We start from the raw sequence: 22698 nt of genomic DNA, 5'->3' as shown, positions 1-22698 counted from the left end.
ATATATATATATATTGTCCATTTGCACAACAATTAAGCCTGCTTTCGTGCCCACACTCTTGAATCTTTTGAATTTGAATTATATATATATATATATATATATATATATATATATATATATATATATATATATATATATATATATATATATATATATATATATATATATATATATATATATATATATATATATATATATATATATATATATATATATAGGTAGATAGCTATACATACAAATGAGTACATACGAGTATAATGCACACACACACACACACACACAGAGAGAGAGAGAGAGAGAGAGAGAGAGAGAGAGAGAGAGAGAGAGAGAGAGAGAGAGAGAGAGAGATTAGATTGTTGGGGTTTCAACTTATTTAAAATAGTAACGAAACTCAATATGTTGAAACGAATGAGGATAAAGAAGGGGGGATGAGGATGAGGAGGAGGAATACTCAGGAGTATTGAAGTTTTTCTTGACCTATCATATCTTTATTGTGATTGATTTATTGAATCACTTGTGAATTTGCACGGTGAAGAGCGACAAGCAACAGGTGGTTCGTGAGTGGGTCGCAAAGGGATGGGAAGGGTAACTGATAGCCGCGATGTGATTGGGTGTGCTTGTGGGTGACAGAAGAGTGCATAAGGTAGAGGCGTGGCTGTGCTAGTTGAAGTAGTAGACAGTGCCAAGTTCTTCACGCTTCAGTCTGCGTCTAGAAGCGAAGCGTTGCACATCTCAACCACCTTTAGTATCTGTCGGACACAGAGAGACACACACACACACACACACACACACACACACGCCCACACCAACCCACCCACTCCCAGTCCCACACAGACATACCTTTAAATACACAGAGCTTTCTCCAAACACAGCACCTCGCCACTGGCCACGGGAGCTCCGCTGCTGTTATTTAGTGAAAGCTCAGACACGACTCTCTGGAAAGGTAAGATCGATACACCATTTAAGCGACTGTTGTTGTGCTGCCATTGTGTGTGTGTGTGTGTGTGTGTGTGTGTGTGTGTGTGTGTGTGATCGCGCAAGCGCGCTCGCTTGCTCGCTAACATTTAAACATCACCAGAGAAACATGAATAAATTGAAGCAGGAGTATATGTACTCGGATAATTGTGGATGGACGTAAATATATTTTGCAGTAATGTTTCAACTACCGACTTCGTGATCAATGATTTCCAAGAAATAGTGGCGTGTATTCATGTATAACCTTTCATGATGATGGATAAATCATTATTTCTGTATTTTTTTTTTCTTTTTTAAGAAAAAATTCAATTATGTTCAGAAACTTCATCATTCTTTACTGATTAAGAGAAAATACACTTTATAAATTACGTTTGGTTTCAGATTGATAAAAAAAATTTTTCAGAATGAACGGTATATCACCTTAGAATCTTTAAAAAGAAAAGTGAAGATTGTTGACTTATGCATTATTAATGTGGACAGAAAAAGGATGAGCGCAAGTAGAAAGTTTATGCAGCGAGGCCACAAGAGTGGGCAAGGCATGAAATGATAAAATTCGGAAGAGCAGTGACTGAAAAAAAAAAAATAGTAAGAGATGCAAAATTAAAGGACAATTCAAGTATGTTCAGTATAGAGAAGGGAGACAGAGGAGTATCAATGAATTAGAGGGGATAGTTCTCTGGAAGATTGTGTCAAGTGGTTAGATGAAAGGGTTGAATTTTTAAAACTGAACAACAACGCTTGCTCTTTTTTAATTTTGAAATCATTTGAAAATCAGAGGTTAGGTGTTGTGGCTTTTCACGTGAACTGCTTAATTTCTGTTAAATTGGGCTTCTTGCAAAAGACAGAGAAGTATAGCAGCTTAAGAATGAATTGGACAAAAAGTTTGACTGAAAAGATAATTCATGAATAACAGGAATAGGGAGTGTGATATGACAATATATAAATAAAAAACTAAATAAATAAATGAATAAACGGATAAAGAAAAATTACATGAAATTATAGATATACTGATTGAAAGATAAACTGATACAGTGTAAATTCATTAACTTGTTCCATTTCCATGAAAAAAAAAATCAGCTTTGAATCAACGGATATCTTACTAATCACTTAGTCATTCTGAACTCTTACAGGGTAAGGAAAAAATGAATTTGATATAATGCCTGGGATCTAATAATTTAACATGATTTTATTTTGTATTTTGAAAATGTAGTAAATTGTAGTAAAAAGAAGGAAGTATGGTAAAAGAAACAAATATCAGTGATTCATAGTTGTGTGGAAGCTGTTTGCCTACGAAACGTGTGAAATCATGCAATACATACTCAGAAATTAATTTAATGTTCTTAAAAGTAAGAACACTATTGTTAATGCAGAGTTTAGTAATCATAATAGTAAAGCGTTATAAACACTTACGCGTTGTAGTAACATCACTTGCGCATCTCGACTAAAATCTCCATAACAAGCAAACTTTCACAAAGGGTTGTTAAATGACAAATGAATACGTGAAAAGAAAAAAGAAAGAAAGAAAAAAGCTCCAACGGCATAGGTGTACCAGTTAGCGCTTTATCTCAAAGTGAGGTGCTTTTATTTTACGCATAAAATATCAAGAGACACACATGCCTCTCTCTCTCTCTCTCTCTCTCTCTCTCTCTCTCTCTCTCTCTCTCTCTCTCTCTCTCTCTCTCTCTCTCTCTCTAGACCGTAATACTTTACCGAAAAAGTTGTATGGTCAATGAGACCTTAATTACTGCTGGAAGGTATTAACAAAATATCAAAAGAGACACACATGCGTCTCTCTCTCTCTCTCTCTCTCTCTCTCTCTCTCTCTCTCTCTCTCTCTCTCTCTAGACCGTAATACTTTACCGAAGAAGTTGTATAGTCAATGAGGCCTTAATTACTGCTGGAAGGTGTTAACAAAAATTTTGAGTTAGCAAAATACTGTGTCGGTGGAATAACGAGGAAACATTGTTATATCCACATTTCTGAGGTGTTGACTAAGAACATTTGGTACCTGTACTCAAACTTTCCTGTCTATCAGTGTGTCAAGCTAATGATTTGTAATCACTCCTCGCTGCTGCATGAAGCACGAATGGAAGAAGAAACATACAAATACGTAGAAAATACCATAAGGATTCAATATGCCTTTTAAATGAACAACGTCAGAGGATGGATGAAGTGTATTTTAGAGCGGCAGGGTTGTTGGCAGCAAAGTGTGATGCTCAGACGGTGTGTAGGTGGTGGAGTAAAATTGGCACACTAACAGAGAGAGAGAGAGAGAGAGAGAGAGAGAGAGAAAGAGAGAGAGAGAGAAAGAGAGAGAGAGAACGGGGGCAGGAAGCAAGGGAGTACAGCGGCCAAGTGACGCCACATGGGCGTGCTAATTTTAGACCGATAAGGCAGCAGTGGAGCAGCCACGGCCATCTGGGGAAGTAGTTTTCAGGCTGTGATGGACTTCTACCAAGAATCTTCCGCCTTAGTTCACGGGGTTTAAGTAGACTCTTTTAGGACTATATTCTTAAACGCTTTGGCCTCTCATTAGGACTATTATGATCAGTATTTCACGATTGTTTACTTTTATTGATTACTCTCAGCGCAGAATTCTTGTTAAATTATCTCTAGAATCATGAAAACACTCTTGACAGCAGCAAAAATTTTCACTGAGCTATTAAAAGTACTCCAGGTAATTAAATTGCCTAAAGTTTTAGAATATGATCCTAGTTGTGTTATGTTGCATTATATTTCGCTTTCCACACTGCATTATTGTAGATCTATTAATATTTCCTTAATTTTATCCTCGAACATCTACAGATGCCGGGGGAGAGCCACGCCGATGTACCAGATGCCGTGCCACTACAGGTCGCTATGGAGGCCTCAGCTCTTGTCACCAGTAACGGTCATGAATCCTCTCCTTCTGAACCTGCAAAGACCCTCACCTGCAGTGAGTGCAGTAAGACGGCGACAGTCGTATGTGGTGGCTGCTGGATAGTCGGTTTCTGTAGTCGAGATCATCAGCTTACTGGATGGACCAAGCACCGACCCAAGTGTCGTCCGTGGCGCGTCAGCTCATCGCTCGACCTGGGGCGATTCATGGTAGCTACTAGAGACATTGCCGCCGGAGAGGTTCTTATGAAGGACGAACCTCTACTAATAGGGCCCAAGATGATGACAGAGCCTGTTTGCTTGGCCTGTTACCGTCCCGTGAATGGAGAATACATTTGTCAGGACTGCGGTTTTCCACTCTGCAGCAGCGATTGTGAGGGAACTGATGACCATGAACCAGAGTGCCGTGCAGTACAGGATTCAGGTATCCCAGTGAAAGTGTCTATGTTCGGGGAGGTGAATAGTATGTACGAATGCATCACTCCCTTGCGTATCCTTTCTCTAAGGGAAAAGATTCCGAGTCTGTGGAATAAGATTATGACACTAGAGAGTAACTGCGATATGCGGGAAGGCACAGAAGTAGCAGCCATTACACAACAAACGGTCATCGACATAATCCACAATCGGCTGAATCTAGAGGAGGATTACAATACAGAAGTGATTGAGAGGGTTCTGGGAATCCTTGATACAAATGCTTTTGAGATCAGACTTCCGGACTCAAGTATCTTGGGTGTATATCAAAAAGGATCATTGCTGGAGCACGATTGTATCCCCAACACCCACCGCACTTTTGATGCAGACCTAAATCTCATAGTGCGTGCAGCAGTACCAATAAAACGTGGACAGCACCTCACCTCCTGCTACACGGAATCACTTTCCACTACTGGCGTTAGACAGGAACATCTCCGGTCTACTAAATACTTCACCTGTGCCTGCAAACGTTGCAGAGATCCTACTGAGCTGAAGACATTCACATCTGCCATGAAATGTAGTGAATGTGTCGAAAAACAAGAAGAAGAAGCTAAACAGAAGAGAGCGGCAGAGAGGGCTAGTAGAGGTCGAGGAGGCACGAGGGGCGCTAAGCGAGGTGGTGTTGCAAGCCGCATCAGTCAGTTCCAGTCTGGAGCACAGGGTGGGAGTTCCATAAGCCAGGCTGAAGAGGAGACAGTCAAGGGTCCTTGGATAGTGCCACAGGACCCTTTATCCCCTTCTTCCACTTGGGCATGCCTTTCTTGCGGCAACCCGGCCAACGACGGCTACCCGGAGCGTATGACCTCAGTGATGCAAGAGGAGGCGGAGGAGCTTGAGGAGGCAAACCCCAGCGTGGAGGCGTGCGAGAGCTTCCTGAAGAAGTGGGACAACACCTTCCACTCCAATCATGCCACCTTTCTCAATGTGAGTTTTCCGGTCAAATACAGATACGATGAGCAGCAATGTATCAGACTTGTCACTTCACCAAACACATCTTCCAATGAATAGTAATATTTTCTTTAAACATTGTGTGACACCTAATATGTACTCTCCCTCCCTGCTGGGTTGCATCTAAATTTATTAATTAAATTTAATTATTTAATTGGATAATAAATCAGTCAATTAACAAATAATAATAATAATAATAATAATAATAATAATAATAATAATAATAATAATAATAATAATAATAATAATATTATTATTATTATTATTATTATTATTATTATTATTATTATTATTATTATTATTATTATTATTATCATTATTATCATCATTATTATTATTATTATTATTATTATTATTATCATTATTATTATTATTATTATTATTGTTATTATTATTATTATTATTATTATTATTATTATTATTTTATTATTAATTTACTTATTTTTTATGGGTGTGTGTGTGTGTGTGTGTGTGTGTTTTATGTAAGAGGAATACCAGCCAAGGGTAACAAAAATCCAATTTGAAAAAAAAAGGCCTACTGAGATGCCAGTCCCCGAACAGGGTCTGAAGCGGTAGTCAGAAATTGAAGGATAAGTGTCTTGAAACCTCCCTCTTGAAGGAATTTAATTCATAGGAAGTGGAAATACAGAAGCAGGCAGGGAGTTCCAGGATTTACCGGATAAAGGGATGAATGATTGAGAATACTGGTTAACTCTTGCATTAGAGAGGTGGACAGAATAGGGGTGAGAGAAAGAAGAAAGCCTTGTGCAGCGAGGCTGCGGGAAGAGGAGAGGCATGCAGTTAGCATGATCAGAAGAGCAGTTAACATGAAAATAGCTAGAGATGCAATACTGCGGCGATGAGAAAGAGGCTGAAGACAATCAGTTAGAGGGGAGGAGTTGATAAGACGAAAAGCTTTTGATTCCACCCTGTCTAAAAGAACGGTATGAGTGGAACCCCTCCCTCCCCAGACATGTGAAACATACTCCATACATGGACGGATAAAAGCCCTTGTATAGAGTTAGCAGCTGGAGAGTAGAGAAAAACTGGCGAAGACGTCTCAGAACACCTAACTTCATAGAAGCAGTATTAGTTAGAGATGAGATGTGAAGTTTCCAGTTTAGATTATAAGAAAAGGACAAACGGAGGATGTTCGATGTAGAAGAGGGGGACAGCTGAGTGTCACTTAAGGAGAGGAAATATTTGTCTGGAAGGTTGTGTCGAGTTGATAGATGGAGGAATTGAGTTCTTGAGGCATTGAACAATGCAAAATTTGCTCTGCTCCAATCAGAAATTTAAGAGAGATCAGAAGTCAGGCGTTCTGTGGCTTCCCTGCGTGAAGTGTTTACTTCCTGAAGAATTAGACGTCTATGAAAAGACGTGGAAAATGCAGAATGGTAACATCAGCGCAGGAGTGGATAGAACAAGAAGTTTGGTTTAGATCATTGATGAAAAACAGGAAGAGAGTGGGTGACAGGGCAGAACCCTGAGGAACACCTCTGTTAATAGATTTAGAAGAACAGTGACCGTCTGCCACAGCAGCAATAGAACGGTCAGAGAGGAAACTTGGGATGAAGTTACAAAGAGAGAATGATAGAAGCCGTAGGAGGGTAGTTTGGAAATTAAAGCTTTGTTCCAGACTCTATCAGAAGCTATTGATAAGTCTAAGGTAACAGCAAAAGTTTCTCCAAAATCTCTAAAAGAGAATGACCAAGACTCAGTAAGGAAAGCCAGAACATCACCAGTAGAGCGTTCTTGACAGAACCCATACTGGCAATCAGATAGAAGCCTAGGAAGTGATAGATGTTTAAGAATCTTCCTGTTGAGGACAGATTAAAAAACTTTAGATAGGCAGGAAATTCAAGCAATAGGACGGTAGTTTGAGGGATTAGAACGGTCACCCTTTTTAGGAATAGGCTGAATGTAGGCAAACTTCCAGCAAGAAGGAAAGGTAGATGTTGACAGACGGTGTTGAAAGAGTTTGACTTGGAAAGGTGCAAGCAAGAAGGCGCAGTTTCGGAAAACAATAGGAGGGACCCCATGAGGTCCATAAGCCTTCCGAGGGTTAAGGCCAGCGAGGGCATGGAAAACATCATTGCGAAGAATTTTAATAAGTAGCATAAAGTAGTCAGAGGGTGGAGGAGAGGGAGGAACAAGCCTTGAATCGTCCAAGGTAGAGTTTTTAGCGAAGAATTCAGCTTTAGAGATAGATCTGATAGCAGTGGTGCCATCTGGTCGAAATAAAGAAGGGAAAGAAGAAGAAACAAAGTTGTTGGAGATGTTTTTTGGCTAGATGCCAGAAGTCAAGAGGGAAGTTAGATCTTGAAAGATTTTGACAATTTCTGTTAATGAAGGAGTTTTTGGTTAGTTGCAGAACAGACTTGGTATGGTTCCGGGCAGAAGTATAAGACGCATGAGATTGTTGTGATGAAAGGCTTAAGTACCTTTTGTGAGCCACCTCTTTATCATGTATAGCACGAGAACAAGCTCTGTTAAATCAAGGTTTGGAAGGTTTAGGTCGAGAAAAAGAGTGAGGAATGTACGCCTCCATGCCAGACACTATCACGTCTGTTATGCGCTCAGCACACAGAGACGAGTCTCTGACACGGAAGCAGTAGTCATTCCAAGTAAAATCAGCAAAATACCTCCTCAGGTCCTCCCAACTAGCAGAGGCAAAACGCCAAAGGCACCTCTGCTTAGGGGGATCCTGAGGAGGGATTTGAACGACAGCACAAGATACAGATATGAGACTGTGATCGGAGGAGCCCAGCGGAGAAGAGAGGATGACAGCATAAGCAGATGGATTAGAGATTAGGAAAAGGTGAAGAATGTTGGGCGTATCTCCAAGACGGTCGGGAATACGAGTAGGCTGTTGCACGTATTCCCGATCATCTTCGAGATATGCCCAACATTCCTGACCTTTTCCTAACCTCTAATCCTTCTGATTATGCTATTATCCTCTCTTCTCCATTGGGCTCCTCCGATCACAATCGTGTATGTGTGTGTGTGTGTGTGTGTGTGTGTGTGTGTGTGTGTGTGTTTCGTTACCTTTGCAAATAGCATGCATGGTTTCCTGCCAATATATTAGGATATCTATTCATACACTGGATATTTATCTGCAAAATATTGCATATATTAGCAGGTGTCACTGGGTAAAAGAAATGACGAGGATTACAGTATACAGACCTAAACCACAAAAATTCCTACTTATGGTTAAGATATAATTTGTTAATTCACAATAATGCATTTCATTACTTCATAATTACTCTGAAGTGCAAGACCTACAATAAAATCGTAGTTGAAGTAACGAAGTAACAGGCATAAGGCTTCATCTTTATCTAGATATTCTTGTCTTTCTTGTTCTCAGACTGCATTCTCTCTCTCTCTCTCTCTCTCTCTCTCTCTCTCTCTCTCTCTCTCTCTCTCTCTCTCTCTCTCTCTCTCTCTCTCTCTCTCTCTCTCTCTCTCTCTCTCTCTCTCTCTCTCTCTCTCTCTCTCTCTCTCTCTCTCCAACGAGGTCCAACGAGGTGCCCCAAGTATGGCTCTTAAGGCTTCATTCTTTACCACTTCTAGAGATCGGAAGGCAGTGGCTGGGAGTCCTGGGAAACAGGGAGCGTGCTGACCACTATAAGCAGTGTGTGTGTGTGTGTGTGTGTGTGTGTGTGTGTGTGAGTGAGTGAGTGTGTGTGTGTGTGTGTGTGTGTGTGTGTGTGTGTGTGTGTGTGTGTGTGTGTGTGTGTGTGTGTGTGTGTGTGTGTGTGTGTTTTGGGGGGGGGTTGATTCCTGTCTTACATATTCACTGCGTTACAGTCTGCGATTTTCAGTTCCTGCTTACTACTTTTAGTGTGAGAGATTCATGACCATAATATCTTACGCAGATAAAGTACGTGTTACTTCACCTGTACGGCTCCGAGGAGGGCTACGAACTGGAGGAGATGACACCTATTCATCTCGCGCGTAAGGAGGAACTCTGCCAGGAAGTGCTGAAGGTAGCTGACGTCATCCAGCCAGGTGAGTATGAAACGAGAGAACGATATATATATATATATATATATATATATATATATATATATATATATATATATATATATATATATATATATATATATATATATATATATATATATATATATATATATATATATATATATATATATATATATATATATATATATATATATATATATATATATATATATATATATATATATATATATATATATATACACACATATATATAAAACAAATATACATCTTTGTAGTGCATACACACACGCACGTACATACGCACACAATCGCATATAGAGACATACCGATGCACATACATACACACATTAGAGTCTACTTACATTATGTGCATGTATTACGAGTATACAACTACATACGTGCCTTTCATGCACAAACACACACACACACACAAGTTCGGATATGAACATAAGGATATAAGTACATACAATACATACGCACACAAGTACAGACACACACACACGTAAATACATATATGCATACGCACATAAATACATACATACACGCATACATGCACACACAAATACATACATACCCGCCCACAAGTATACATACATACGCACATGGATACCTACCTATCCACACACAAGTATACATACGCACATATAATAAATACATGCATGCACACACACAAACATGTGTATATACGCACACACTAAATATATGCATACTCGCACACAAGTTTACATGCAATCACACACACGAGTACACCATTACAAAACTCACATACACAAACATAGATATATATAAAAAAGCGTATAGAATATCAAGAGGATGGTCATAAATACTTATTCATTATAATTAAGGAGCAGAGTGCTTTTTCGCCGATTTCTAAAACAATTTAAGTTAGTGATGGAGGTGATGTCTTAAGGCAGACTGTTCCAGTATTTGCTTCCTCTGAACAAGACACTTCGTTGTGCATGTGCTGTCCGACACAGTGGTATGCGTAATGTATTGTTTCGGCGTGTGTTACAGGATTGTGGCATTGGCGTAAAGCTGGAGATAATTGGTGATGAGTATGTAGATTTATGTACGAATATATTGGTTTGTAAGAAAAAAATATATTGAAGTTTTAGAATTTTTGAAATCATTGAAAATGTGATGTGTGTGACCAAAGCGTTTTTTTTTTTTTTTTAAGAACATGGTATGTAATGATTTTTTTTTTTTTTTTTTGAGTGATGAATAGGTTTTCAATGAGTTTTATAGGCGCCTCCCCATAAGGCAGAGCAATACAGTAGATGAAGATATATCAATGTGAAGTAAATTTGGCATAGACAACCTACTTTTAGATAGTTCCTCAGATGATATATAATTCCCGTTAATAATGATAATTTAGATGTTAATGTGTCAAGATGACCTTTCCACTTCAATTTCTGATGTATAAGTACGCCCAAGAATCTATATTCAAAAGTTTCATGTAAAGTAATATTTTTTATCTTAACTAATATATGTCCAGGAAGTGTCATAAGAGGGCTAGATATCATAAACTTGGCTTTATTAATATTCAGAGCCAATTTGTTACTCTTAAGCCAGTCTGATATATTAATTAGTTCAGAATTTAAAATGCAAGAAATATTTACCAGGTTTTGGCCTTAGATAAAAATCGTTGTGTCGTCAGCGAAGAGCAGGAATTTAAGTTTATTTCTGGCTCGAACAATACCATCAGTATATATGATAAAAAAAAAAGAATCGGGTCGAGAACAAATCCTTGAGGAATACCACATGTAATATTGTTGTATGGGGAGGACACATTGTTGAAAGAAGTTAATTGTTTCCGATTACTGAGATAGCTCTTGAACCATTTGTGAGGAGTGCCGCGTATTCCGTAGACAGAAAGTTTTTCTAATAAGACTATCTGGGTAATGGGATGGTAATGGGAGATGGTATCAAATGCCTTGGTTAAATCGCAAAAGACTGTTATTCGGAATAGCTTGTTATCAAGTGTGTTATAAATATTCTGACAGAGGTGGTGAGTAGCTAGTTCAGTAGAAAACCTGGGCCGAAATCCATAATGTGTGTCAGTTAAAATATCATGATTTGATAGGTAATCCATTAGCCTGAGAACCATATATATATATATATATATATATATATATATATATATATATATATATATATATATATATATATATATATATATATATATATATATATATATATATATATATATATATATATATTTTTTTTTTTTTTTTTTTTTTTTTTTTTTTTTTTTTTCGAAAATTTTACTGAAGCTGGTCAAAATGGAATTAGGCCCATAGTTATGTGGCAAATAGTTGTCTCCTTTCTTAAATACTGAAACAATGCTGGCAATCTTCAAGTAATCAAGAAAGGAACCTTCTTCAAAAGATTTCTTTATAATAAAGACCAAGAATGGAGAAATCAAGTCATTACAGTCTTTTACCATCTTTATACTGATATCATCATGGCCTGGAGAGGAGGTAGTATCTTTAATTACTGACGTAACTTCATTTAAAGTAGTAGGTTTTAGATAGAAGGAAAAATCGACTGGTTCAAGCATGTAAATGTTAAAGGCAGTTTTTGAATCTTCATGATTGCTGGCTAATGTTACTAAAGTATTCGTTAAAATGTTTTCCTATGGCGTAATTACCAGTGACAACATTGTCGTTAAAATGTAGATCTGATGGTAGTTTAGGTTTAGATTTACCGAGTAAGTAAAGAAGTAGAGAGAGAGAGAGAGAGAGAGAGAGAGAGAGAGAGAGAGAGAGAGAGAGAGAGAGAGAGAGAGAGAGAGAGAGGGGTGTGGGAGGTGTAGCTAATACATGTATAGGTATCATAGAAAAGGGGGAGGGGAGAAAGGACGCAAAAGAATAAAATAAAGGAAAATGAGAGAGATGGTGAGGTGGTTTTGAGATAATGAAGGAAGGATAGCAGAGTAACAGTATGACGAGATAAATTCTTCTCTTTTCTTAAGATTTGGAATCGTTCTGGCCATGAATAAACTAAGATAAAGTAGTTAATGATAATAATAATAATAATAATAATAATAATAATAATAATAATAATAATAATAATGATGATGATGATACTAATAATAGATTTTTCTCACATATCTTTCAGTTTCATTTTATGGATTCCATCTCTTATGTATTTATAGGAGATTGATCCCTCACCTCTAGATGTTAACCAATGTTCGCTAATACTTGTATGTTATAGTTGTTTAAAAGAAATCTGAACTTTTGAATGTAGTGACTTGACGCTGCCGATCCCAGTTCAGACGTTGTCAGTTAAGAATCAGTAAAAGTAAAGGAATTATTTTCGTACTGTCCTTTTACCGAAAGATGTTTAGTTTACATACATTTACCATGTATAGACAATGTGGGGGCGTTCCACTCATACCGCTCTTCTAGACAGGGTGGAATCAAAAGCTTTTCGTCTCATCAACTCCTCTCTTCTTACTGACTGTCTTGAGCCTCTTTCTCATTGCCACAATATTGCATTTCTTGCTATCTTCTACAACTATTTTCATACTTATTGTTCTTCTGCTCTTACATGCCTCCCCTCCTCCCGCGGCCTCGCTACACAATTCTTTCTTCTTTCTCTCACCCCTATTCTGTCCATCTCTCTAATGCAAGAATTAACCAGTATTCTCAATCATTCATCCCTTTCTCTGGCAAACTCTGGAACTCCCTGTCTGCTTCTGTATTTCCATCTTCCTATGACTTGAACTCCTTCAGTTTTTTATTACGCTTTGGACCCTATTCGGGGACCGGCATCTCAGTGGGCCTTTTCTTTTCTTATTGGATTTTTGTTGCCCTTGGCCGGTGTCCCTTCTACATAAAAAAAAAAAAAAAAAATTCTAAACAAAGCATTCGAGATAGCGAAAGGTATAATATAACCGAGCCTTGAAAATTTGGATTTTCTGAATGATACAAATTATATTTTCATGAGTACAGTTGCAGGCCCTTCGGCTTGTGTCTCCGCCTTAACACTTTGACGTGTTGGATAAACGAATCACGTCCTCCTTTCGTTTTCTGTTGGAACGCGATTCAGTGTTACGGTGTATGCTACTTGAGAGAGAGAGAGAGAGAGAGAGAGAGAGAGAGAGAGAGAGAGAGAGAGAGAGAGAGAGAGAGAGAGAGAGAACTGAAAACTCTCAGTGAGAAGGACATTGATGAATGAGATTAACTGTTTTTTATTCCTATATGTTTAAGCCTTCAGTGAAGAATGAATTATTCTTTCTCAATTCTACTGCTCAACTTGTTCGCTTAACTTGCACGGCACACTAAAACCATTCTCTCTCTCTCTCTCTCTCTCTGTGTGTGTGTGTGTGTGTGTGTGTGTGTGTGTGTGTGTGTGTGTGTGTGTGTGTGTGTGTGTGTGTGTGTGTGTGTGTGTGTATATATATATATATATATATATATATATATATATATATATATATATATATATATATATATATATATATATATATATAGATAGATAGATAGATAGATAGATAGATAGATAGATAGATAGATAGATAGATAGATAGATAGATAGATAGATAGATATAATATGAACTTTGCTGTAAGCATTAGGTAAAGACGTGTGTCTTTTCGAAGAACGAAATTCAAGGAGTAAATTAGGGGTTGAGTAAATTTTTTTTTTCTTTTTTTTTTTTTTTTTTTTTACATCATGTAAATATCGCGAATTCTATTTCGGCTTGAACACAGGTCAGTTCTTTGATTGTCTTGCCTGTTGAATATCGGAGAAGCATTGTCATTCGTGTGTAAACCTCCCATATAATTGTTTGATATCTTTATTAATTACATAATTGTCTATATTTTCATTTCTCTCACTAAGTTTCTGCAGAATGTCTGAGCTTAATGATTTTCTTTTTGCAGGCATATCCCGGTTGCGTGGATCCGTCCTCTACGAGTTGTACCAAGCACTGTTCTACAAGACCCGTGCCCTTTCCCTGGTGGGCGCTGCCACCTCTGAACAAGCTCGCAGAATGGCAATGGTGAGAACAGTGGAATGGAGGAAACACACAGATAGACAGAAAAGATAGAAAGGAGAGAGAAAAGAAAGAAAGGGAAGAGAGAGAGAGAGAGAGAGAGAGAGAGAGAGAGAGAGAGAGAGAGAGAGAGAGAGAGAGAGAGAGAGAGAGAGAGAGAGAATTTTAGTATATATTGTAGTTCAGTCTTTAAAAACTAAGTTCTTTCATATATCTACTTGACACAGCTTTCTAGACAGTTACATCTCTCCATTGACATTCATTTATTCTCTTCCCCTACTCTGGAAAGCAGTCGTAGCGTCCTTCTCTGAAAATCATTACACCTTTTCTTACTATAATATCTTCTATGCATTTAGGGTGTTTTGTGTCGTCTCCGCCAACACCTCTCCTCCCATCAACTGCTAATTCCATATAGGTGCCTTATTCGTCCATATAAAGTTCATATTATGGTTTAGTTGACACATCCCATATAAATTGGATAAAATCAAGTCTTTCCAGAAGCCGGTGGTTCTCATGGCCGGAACCAGGAGAATGATGAGGTCCGGCCAATATTTGGTTGTGAGGGTAGAAAGGCAGGAAGTACTGCCCTCTCTTTTGTTGGTACCACACCGTCCCCCATGAGGTCTGGTTTGGACTGGTGCCGTCCATTCTTATGTAAGGGAACTGTTGAGATTGCTGTGGTTAAGTACCCCGTTACAGTATTGATAGACATAGCCGTACAACAGTCCCTGTGGAGGAATATTACTGGGAGGCGAGTTACCTCCAACAAACCTGTATGGTGGCGGGGAATTGGCCCCGTAGAAAGCTTCGCCACGGCGGAGATGAGACTTTCGTGCCCGCTAGTGACCGCAGAGAGGTGAGTGGCACTAGCGGAAGATCTGCCAGTGTCGGGTGTTGATTTCCTTCTGGGAAATGACCTAGCAGGTGGGCGAGTGTGGGTGCAGCACCCATCCGCGGACCCCGTCCCAGATGTGAAGGCTGTGGATGATCCTGACTTTGTTTCTGTTGTTACTTACCCTAAAACGAGACGAGTGCCCTGGCATCGGGCGCTCGTGGGTTCTGTGACTCCTGAGGTAAGGGTGGACCACCACAAGAAGAGTGCAGGGTTAGTGTTGATGCCACAGTGGGGGCAGAGTGCCCAGAGGCCTGTCCCACTGCTGGCGATGGTTTGGATGAGTCAGACTTGGGCTCGTCCTTGAGTCAATGTGCTGGGGCTGACTGCACAACCACGGAGCTACCACAGGAGGCACATGAATTTGTTGGGAGTGTTGCCAAGGGTGAGACTGGAATGATGGGTTTAGATCGTTTGTGTGGTAGTTTATCTCACCCTGCGGAGCCTGTCGGAGGTAGCACTCAGGCAGAATGGTCACTAGTGGTGGGTAAGAACAGATAACTTAGGTATTCACGGAATCAATTCCTTAGGCTGGCGGATCTGTCAGAACCAGTTCCGGAACCGGTTCCGCGGAGAATCATGTAGAACGTGCAGGGCCGGTACCAGAGTCTTGGAGCCGTCAGCGCGAGGGGTGAGTACCAGAGTCTTGGAGGCGCCAGCGCGCTGCTGAGACGGTTACCAGGCGGAGCCGGTTCCGGAATCGGTTCCGTGGGGAATCGTTTAGAGAGCGCTTTGTGAGTAACAAGTCTTGAAGCCGCCAGCACGCTGCTGAGACGGTTACCACTAGTGTGCAGCGGTTCCAGGAATCATCTAGAATACTGGCAGACATTATTACAAACTCCACGTTAGACAGACACATATTAGTTTTCCACAGACAATAGAGAGTGTATGTCACGTGGTCATGTTACTCTAAATATGGTTCCATCATGTAATATGTAGAATTCCATCTAGTTTCTACATCCTGAATAAGTTTCTTTGAAGGCTGCTTGTGCTGTTCTTGCACCTTCATGAGCTTATCAGAAGCCTTCACGCTGTGATGAAAAAAAAAAATTCCAATAGTCTTTATTTTTTCTTTTAGCTTCTGGACATCCTCAGTGTTCTTAATGGAGCCCTGAACAACTAGATTCAAAGTGTGTGCAAAGCACGGGGTATGGCGAACATTCATTTGTTTTATTGCTTCAATCATGTTAGCAGCACTGTCAGTCACAATTGAGTTAATTTTATCGAAAATAGACTTATAGACAAGTCTTATCTCTTCTGCAATATTATCTGTTGTATGGGACTTACCCATACGAACAGTATCAAGCACAGCAGTTATGAGGACCCACTCAGGAGATATGTAGTGAGCTGTCATTGTGATGAATGCTTTTGTTTGTCGGGATGTCCATAATATGTCTGCTGTTAAAACAATACGCTTAACTTTCTCCAGCTCTTGACGGACTCTCTCTACCTCTCTATTGCAAATAGAAGGTAAGAGAGTCCTACCTGTCTTTCTGCGGCTTGGCAAGTCATATCTGGGGTTGAGTCCATTTATTGATCTCTTGAACCCCTTGTCTTTAACAACATAGTGGTTGCAAGTCTTCCGCTATCATCCTGACAACCAGAGCGTCAAGTTCTTTCTTTTTATTCGAGTCATTCTTATAGGGCTGAGCTCTAGTGATGGCCTCGATCAGTGTTGGTTGAGCAGAGGTGGATGGTCTGGGATGTTTGGCAGCAATTTCCATACCTGCATCCTCTTTGAACTCCGTATATTCAGTGGAATGTCTGGTGCGCAGGTGTTTCATCATGTTCCATGTACTTCCACTGTACTTCAGCTTATCTTTACACACCAAGCATACAACGACGTCTGTACGTCCACACTGGAGCTGTTCTATTCTGCTTGGATGCCATTATTTTAGGTGAAATTTAGGCTTACTAAGTGAGATGTACACCTCCGTTCTCTATGCTCTGACCCTGCCAAGTAGGTACAAACGCGATATGTGCACCTTTAGCACGCTGCCTTTGAAAAAGGCTTGGTGCCTGTAAAAATATTACGTTATAATGTGAGAGAGGAAGGGTTAGAGTACAACGTGCAAGTAAGTTATTTTGAGTATCTGAAAAAATAAGGTCTTTATTTATTTATGAGGATGATGGTCACAGACTCCCTCTCCCTTAGGCAGTTTCAGCTATTATGAGTTATGAGCAAGTCGATTTGCGATTTTCGATTTTGGGGGGATAGAAAAGTTGGGTGAAATATGAAGAGGTAAATTGGGTGGGAAGGGAAGATTGGAGGTTTATAGTGAGAAAGGAAATATGGTAGGAGACAACAAGTTAACGTGCAAACCGTCTTGCCTTCAAACCGTTTCCTTCGAGGAAACTATGCGATCATCTATGAGCAAGTCGCCGGCCGCCCACTATTATTAACCCTGTCATGACGTCATAGGACATCTACCCATTAGTGTTAAGAAACTATTACGCATATGGCAACACTAAATCGGTACATAGTATCGGCCATCATGAACGAAATATTTTCATATCATTCATGCGGTTTCTTTAAATACTGGATGAAGGGACGCTATTCATGTATCATTCCTTTACACTCCATTTCGTTCATTTGTAGATACCATTTGCAAACCTTCATGAATAATATTCTTGATTACATATTTTAAACATTGCTTAACTGTTTGTCAATTGTAACTCACGAGCATAAGCCATCAGTACTCACGAGGAACCGTTAAGGCGGAACCGGCTCCAAGACTTGGAACCGATTCCAAGCAAGGCTTAGCGGAATCGTCGGAATTTTTATGATTATTACTCCTTTAAGCTTGCTTTAACTGCATTCGTCCAGCTCTCCCATGGTCTTCTTGCACAAGATTTTCTACTTATTCTTACCCATTTCTGTCTACCTGACTAATGCAAGAGACACCCAGTATCTTCACTATTTTATCTATTTTGCTAGTAAATTCTGAAATTCTCTTCCTGCTTCTGTTTTCTTCTTTCTTGCGACTCGAACTGTTTCAAAAGAGGAATATGAAAGCACACAAAAATCTAAGATGGGTAACTTTTTTTTTTAGTCTTTCTCTGAGGGTGGTATTATGAGCAGGGTTTTGTCTATTTTTACTTTAATGATGTTCGTGATCTTTTTACGGACTCCTTAATCCTCCTTATATATATATATATATATATATATATATATATATATATATATATATATATATATATATATATATATATATATATATATATATATATATATATATATATATATATATATATATATATATATATATATATATATATATATATATATATATATATATATATATATATATATATATATATATACTGAATATGGGAGAGAAAAGTAAATACAATGGAGAAGAGATAACATGATTATACAAAATAGTTGCGGAGATATGTAGAATTAATTGTCTCCTTTATCTGTATTGAAGGTATTTTTTGACATCTCAGCCAACGGTTAGGTTGAACAAGAATTTAGCTGTGCGTAAGTCTCCTTGTCAAAGGCTTTCCCCTTCGTATGTTAAGGTCCTCGGTGGTCTATTTATAACTACCTCCCAATGTATTTTACGCACAAGCAGACACCTACTGGCCTGGTTGTGAATGAGAAACGGTGCCTCGGGGTTACATGGCAGGACATAGTAGGACTTGGCAGACTCTTACATAGTGGAGTTATTTAAGCCACAGTGCTCAACGGTGACACACATTTGACAATCACCGGCAATGAACGATTGACCTAAATTTTAATTGTACTAAGTATGATATTCAGCGCAGTCGAAATAAGTTATATTTCTTTATTCGTAATCTTAGACCAAAATATCCGGGATTTTCAGCTGAAGCATCTACAGTAGTGAGTGACTGGCCAATAAATGAATGAAAGACTGTGTTTTAATAACTTGTTTTGATTTCGCATGTTCAGTACAATATCGTGGGAACTTAGTCTTGATAATTAATTAATTGACTGATTCTATTTGATTATAATTTTCACAAGTCCAGATGAGCATATTGCAGGAAAGAGGCCTCCCCAATGATTAAGCATGATTAAGCTGTATGCGTCGCCACGTTGCCTTTCATCGTCTTGGGGTTGTCGAGTAAAAAGATCACAAGTTGTCGGTCTATGCCCCATATTTGTTCTCAACCAGATGAATAGTGGCTATATCGTAAAAAGTATGATAGTCTCTATCTATCTTGCTACCTTCTACCGCTATTTTCATGCCACTGCTCTTTTGATCTTGCTTATCTGCGCGCCTCCTCTCCTCCCACGGCCTCAATGCACAAGACTTTCTTCTTTCTCTCATCCCTATTCTATCCATCTCTCTAATGCAAGAGTTAACCAGTATTCTCAATCATTCATCCCTTTCTCTGGTAAACTCTGGAACTCCCTGCCTGCTTCCATATTTTCACCTTCTTAAGTTAAATGACACTGACTGAAAATGAAAATGACTGATGGATTATAAATGCGAAAGAAATGGTTGGAAGAAAAATTAAAACGAGTTTATGACAGGAAAAGGGAATACTTATTTCCCAATACTTCCTTTGTCCCTCTAATTCTTCACTCACTCCTCACTCTTACTGCTTATATTTATTTATTTTTTCTACTTTCTCCCCATCCTCCCATCCTCCTCCTTCACCCTTCCTTCACTTCCTTGCCCCATGTACTTTTCTTCCCCGGTTATGCCCCTTCCTCGCCTTTTTCCTTTCCTCTCCCTTCCTTTTCTATCTTGTCTCAAACTTCCCTCCCTGTCACCTCCCCTCTCCCTTATCTGTCAGAGATAAGGGACAAGGGAGAGGAGGGGGGAGGAAGGCAGGAAAGAGGAAAGAGAGAGAGAGGAGAGGGATGAGGGGAATGGATGGAGGCAGGGAATGGGGAGGGAATGCGCCGGCAAACACAGAAAATTAATAAAGCGAAGAAAAATGTGGAAGAGTACTTTTCTAAAACGGAGGGCAATTTTGTTTCAGAGATGTTATTCTTTCCTTCATTTTTTTTTTTTTTTTTTTGCCATAACAAGAAGGAAATAAAAAGAAAAAAAGAAATAGGCAGAGGTTCAGAGTTATCAGTGAGAAGGATGATAAATGAATATATTGTTTGACTTTTGTATTGGCGAGATGGAGAATAATGGCAAAAATAAGCAAAAAAAAAATGTGCAGTGAGGCCACGGGAGACGTGTAGTTTGCAAGTTATGGTATAAAGAATGTGTACAAGATATCGGTGAGCAATATGGCTCGCTATATGATCGAGAAAAATGGAAGATAGAAATTGGACTATGGAGGACAATAATTAATAGCAGTATTTCTCTATGTTTCCTTATGCCTGTGTGTGTCTGTCTCTCATTCATATTTGCTCCATCCTCAGGAAGCACTGACAGCCCTCAAGGAGTGTGCCCGTGTGTTGTGCTACGAACCAGAAGTACAGCCTGAAGGACAACTTGGTCTTGAAGCCAAAGAAGAAATTAAGATATTACAGAAGTGGATCAAGGAGGAGGGCTGGAAATACTGATCACCTTTTTTTATATGTATTCCTGGAGGAGTTAGATAAATAAGAATGCCTCAATATGTGGATGGCTTCATACAAGTATATGGAGTAATGCTTCATAGAAGCTGTAGAATCTAATGTCTAATGCCTAACTGGATGGTAACGTTCATTGAATATACTGTATAATATAGCAACTCGTCTGAAAGTGTCAAGGGGAGAAGGCTAATGCCTATTGAAAGCATTAGCAGGGATGACAAGCTTTGACCTTTTTTTATATGCCTTCCTCTCGATGACCACCTATAGAAGACTCCTGTGTGCTGATTCCTTTCTTTATTTGAGTGCATTCCCAACACATTTAGAGAGCTTGCGTTGCTTGAGACTGCTGGATCTGTCCGTATCTGTTGTTTTGTAGCCTTCTGTTTCCGAAGATATTAACACAACGTTGCATTAATTCCAGCATTCATTCTTGGTTGTCAACTGTATGTCGTTTATTTATTTACTTATTTTTTTTTTTTTTTTTTTACTCTGTGGTAATGATTGTGAGAGGTTTATTCCTTTCATATTTCACTCATTGCACCTTCGTTTAGTATCCACTTAATCTTAGACCATGGCAGTTGGATGAGATAGGCGTAGAGAAGGTTCTGTTGCTACTGCTACAACTGATGATGATGATGATGATGATGATGATGATGATGATAATAATAATAGTAATAATAATAATAATAATAATAATAATAATAATAATAATAATAATAGTAAGAAGAAGAAGAAGAAGAAGAAGAAAAGGAAGAAGAAACAATGAAAATACTCGAAGAGAAAATTTATGTTTAGTTTGCAAGTATAAGTTAAGACAATTTTCATATTCACTAGTAGGTCTTGTCTCGTTGTGTATGTATATTATCTCAACAAAATTCCATGGAGTTATAGTTTCACCAGTACTGTCATAGAATCAGACTGGTGTAAACTTATTATTTACCGAAACGTTAATGATATTTTAGTGTGAATAAAAAAAAGTGCATCGAAGTGTCTTTATAATACTTTACTTTATTAGATATAGGTGGACAGTATTCTCAAACGTTTTGGTATCTTACCTTTATAACTTTAAAGAAACTCATGGAATTTGTTGTAGTATTCAAGTGTCTTCATTATTTTAGTAACAATTTAACAAGGATACTTCATGATTAGTGAAAAAAAAATATGAATTAGACTATACGATAATGAATTTAATAAACCAAATCAATAATCTCTGGCCTTTCAATAAAAAATAAAAAAATCCCTATGGAAGCCAAGCATGAAGTATTTATGAAAGCAGACGCCATCACGCGAGGCTTGCATCGTTCATCATCCTTTCCACCTGCTTCATAACACCTTCCTGGTACAGTTTATCTATTGTTTTCATTTTTTCACCTAGTTTCTTGGCTTTCTGAACAAGTCATCCTCCGAGCAGGATCCCGCTTCCGACCCCGAGTATTCTATCGAGGAAGGGAGGGCCTCGACAGGAAGGCAAGCCAGCCCACCAACGCCTACCAGCAACAACCAGCAACTCAGCAACAACTGCCAGCAAAGTGCTCGAGACAGCCTCGAGACAGGCGAGTCAAGAACGAACACTAGTCAGTGGGAGGATAGGAGCGTCCGCACTCAATCATGGTTGTAGTGGGACTGACCTCAAATGTAATGAAATGTCTAGAAAATATATTAAAAAGCTTTTTTTTTGTAACAGCGTAGAAACAGCATGAGATCCACTCCGGTTTGCTTATTGTAAGAATAGGAGTGTCGAGGACGCATGTTTGGCACTAATGAATGATATTAGCAAAAACCAGTACATCGAATTCCCAAATAAACTGCTAGGGATGAGGATAACCTCTTACTTATTGAAATGAATTCGGAGTTTTTTTTTTTTTTCCCTTTCTTTACCAATAGACCACAGTACACAAAGCTAGGTTATGCTAAGGCGAATGTGATTGTCACAAATACAGGATTGCCCCAGGTTTCTCTCATGCCAGGACTGACGGTCTGTTCACTGTTCATGCTGCTACTGACACCAGGCTCTCCACCTTGGTTGAATCCCAGCAGACCATC

General features: G+C 38.9%; 1 protein-coding gene across 1 annotated transcript; it reads left to right on the top strand.

Annotated features, from left to right (window-relative positions):
- The first annotated feature begins 692 nt into the window (after nt 1-692).
- Nucleotides 693-20783, top strand: LOC135100448 (uncharacterized). Its single transcript, XM_064003349.1, has 5 exons — nt 693-943; nt 3781-5247; nt 9150-9282; nt 14145-14263; nt 20500-20783. Exons 2-5 carry the CDS (start codon nt 3781-3783, stop codon nt 20641-20643), a joined length of 1863 nt encoding a protein of 620 aa, XP_063859419.1. The 5' UTR covers nt 693-943; the 3' UTR covers nt 20644-20783.
- The last annotated feature ends 1915 nt before the right edge of the window (nt 20784-22698 follow it).

The sequence above is a fragment of the Scylla paramamosain genome, chromosome 5, assembly GCF_035594125.1.
Source record: "Scylla paramamosain isolate STU-SP2022 chromosome 5, ASM3559412v1, whole genome shotgun sequence".
Taxonomy (NCBI): Eukaryota; Metazoa; Arthropoda; class Malacostraca; order Decapoda; family Portunidae; genus Scylla; species Scylla paramamosain.
The sequence above is the reverse complement of the archived record's forward strand: the minus strand, read 5'-3'. Positions and strand labels throughout refer to the sequence as shown.

Excerpts from the sequence above, each read along its gene's own strand:
- LOC135100448 (XM_064003349.1), top strand. The coding sequence starts at position 3,781 with ATGCCGGGGGAGAGCCACGCCGATGTACCAGATGCCGTGCCACTACAG. Across the intron at positions 5,248-9,149 it reads ATCATGCCACCTTTCTCAAT|ATAAAGTACGTGTTACTTCA; the intron begins GTGAGTTTTCCG and ends TATCTTACGCAG. Across the intron at positions 9,283-14,144 it reads AGCTGACGTCATCCAGCCAG|GCATATCCCGGTTGCGTGGA; the intron begins GTGAGTATGAAA and ends TTCTTTTTGCAG.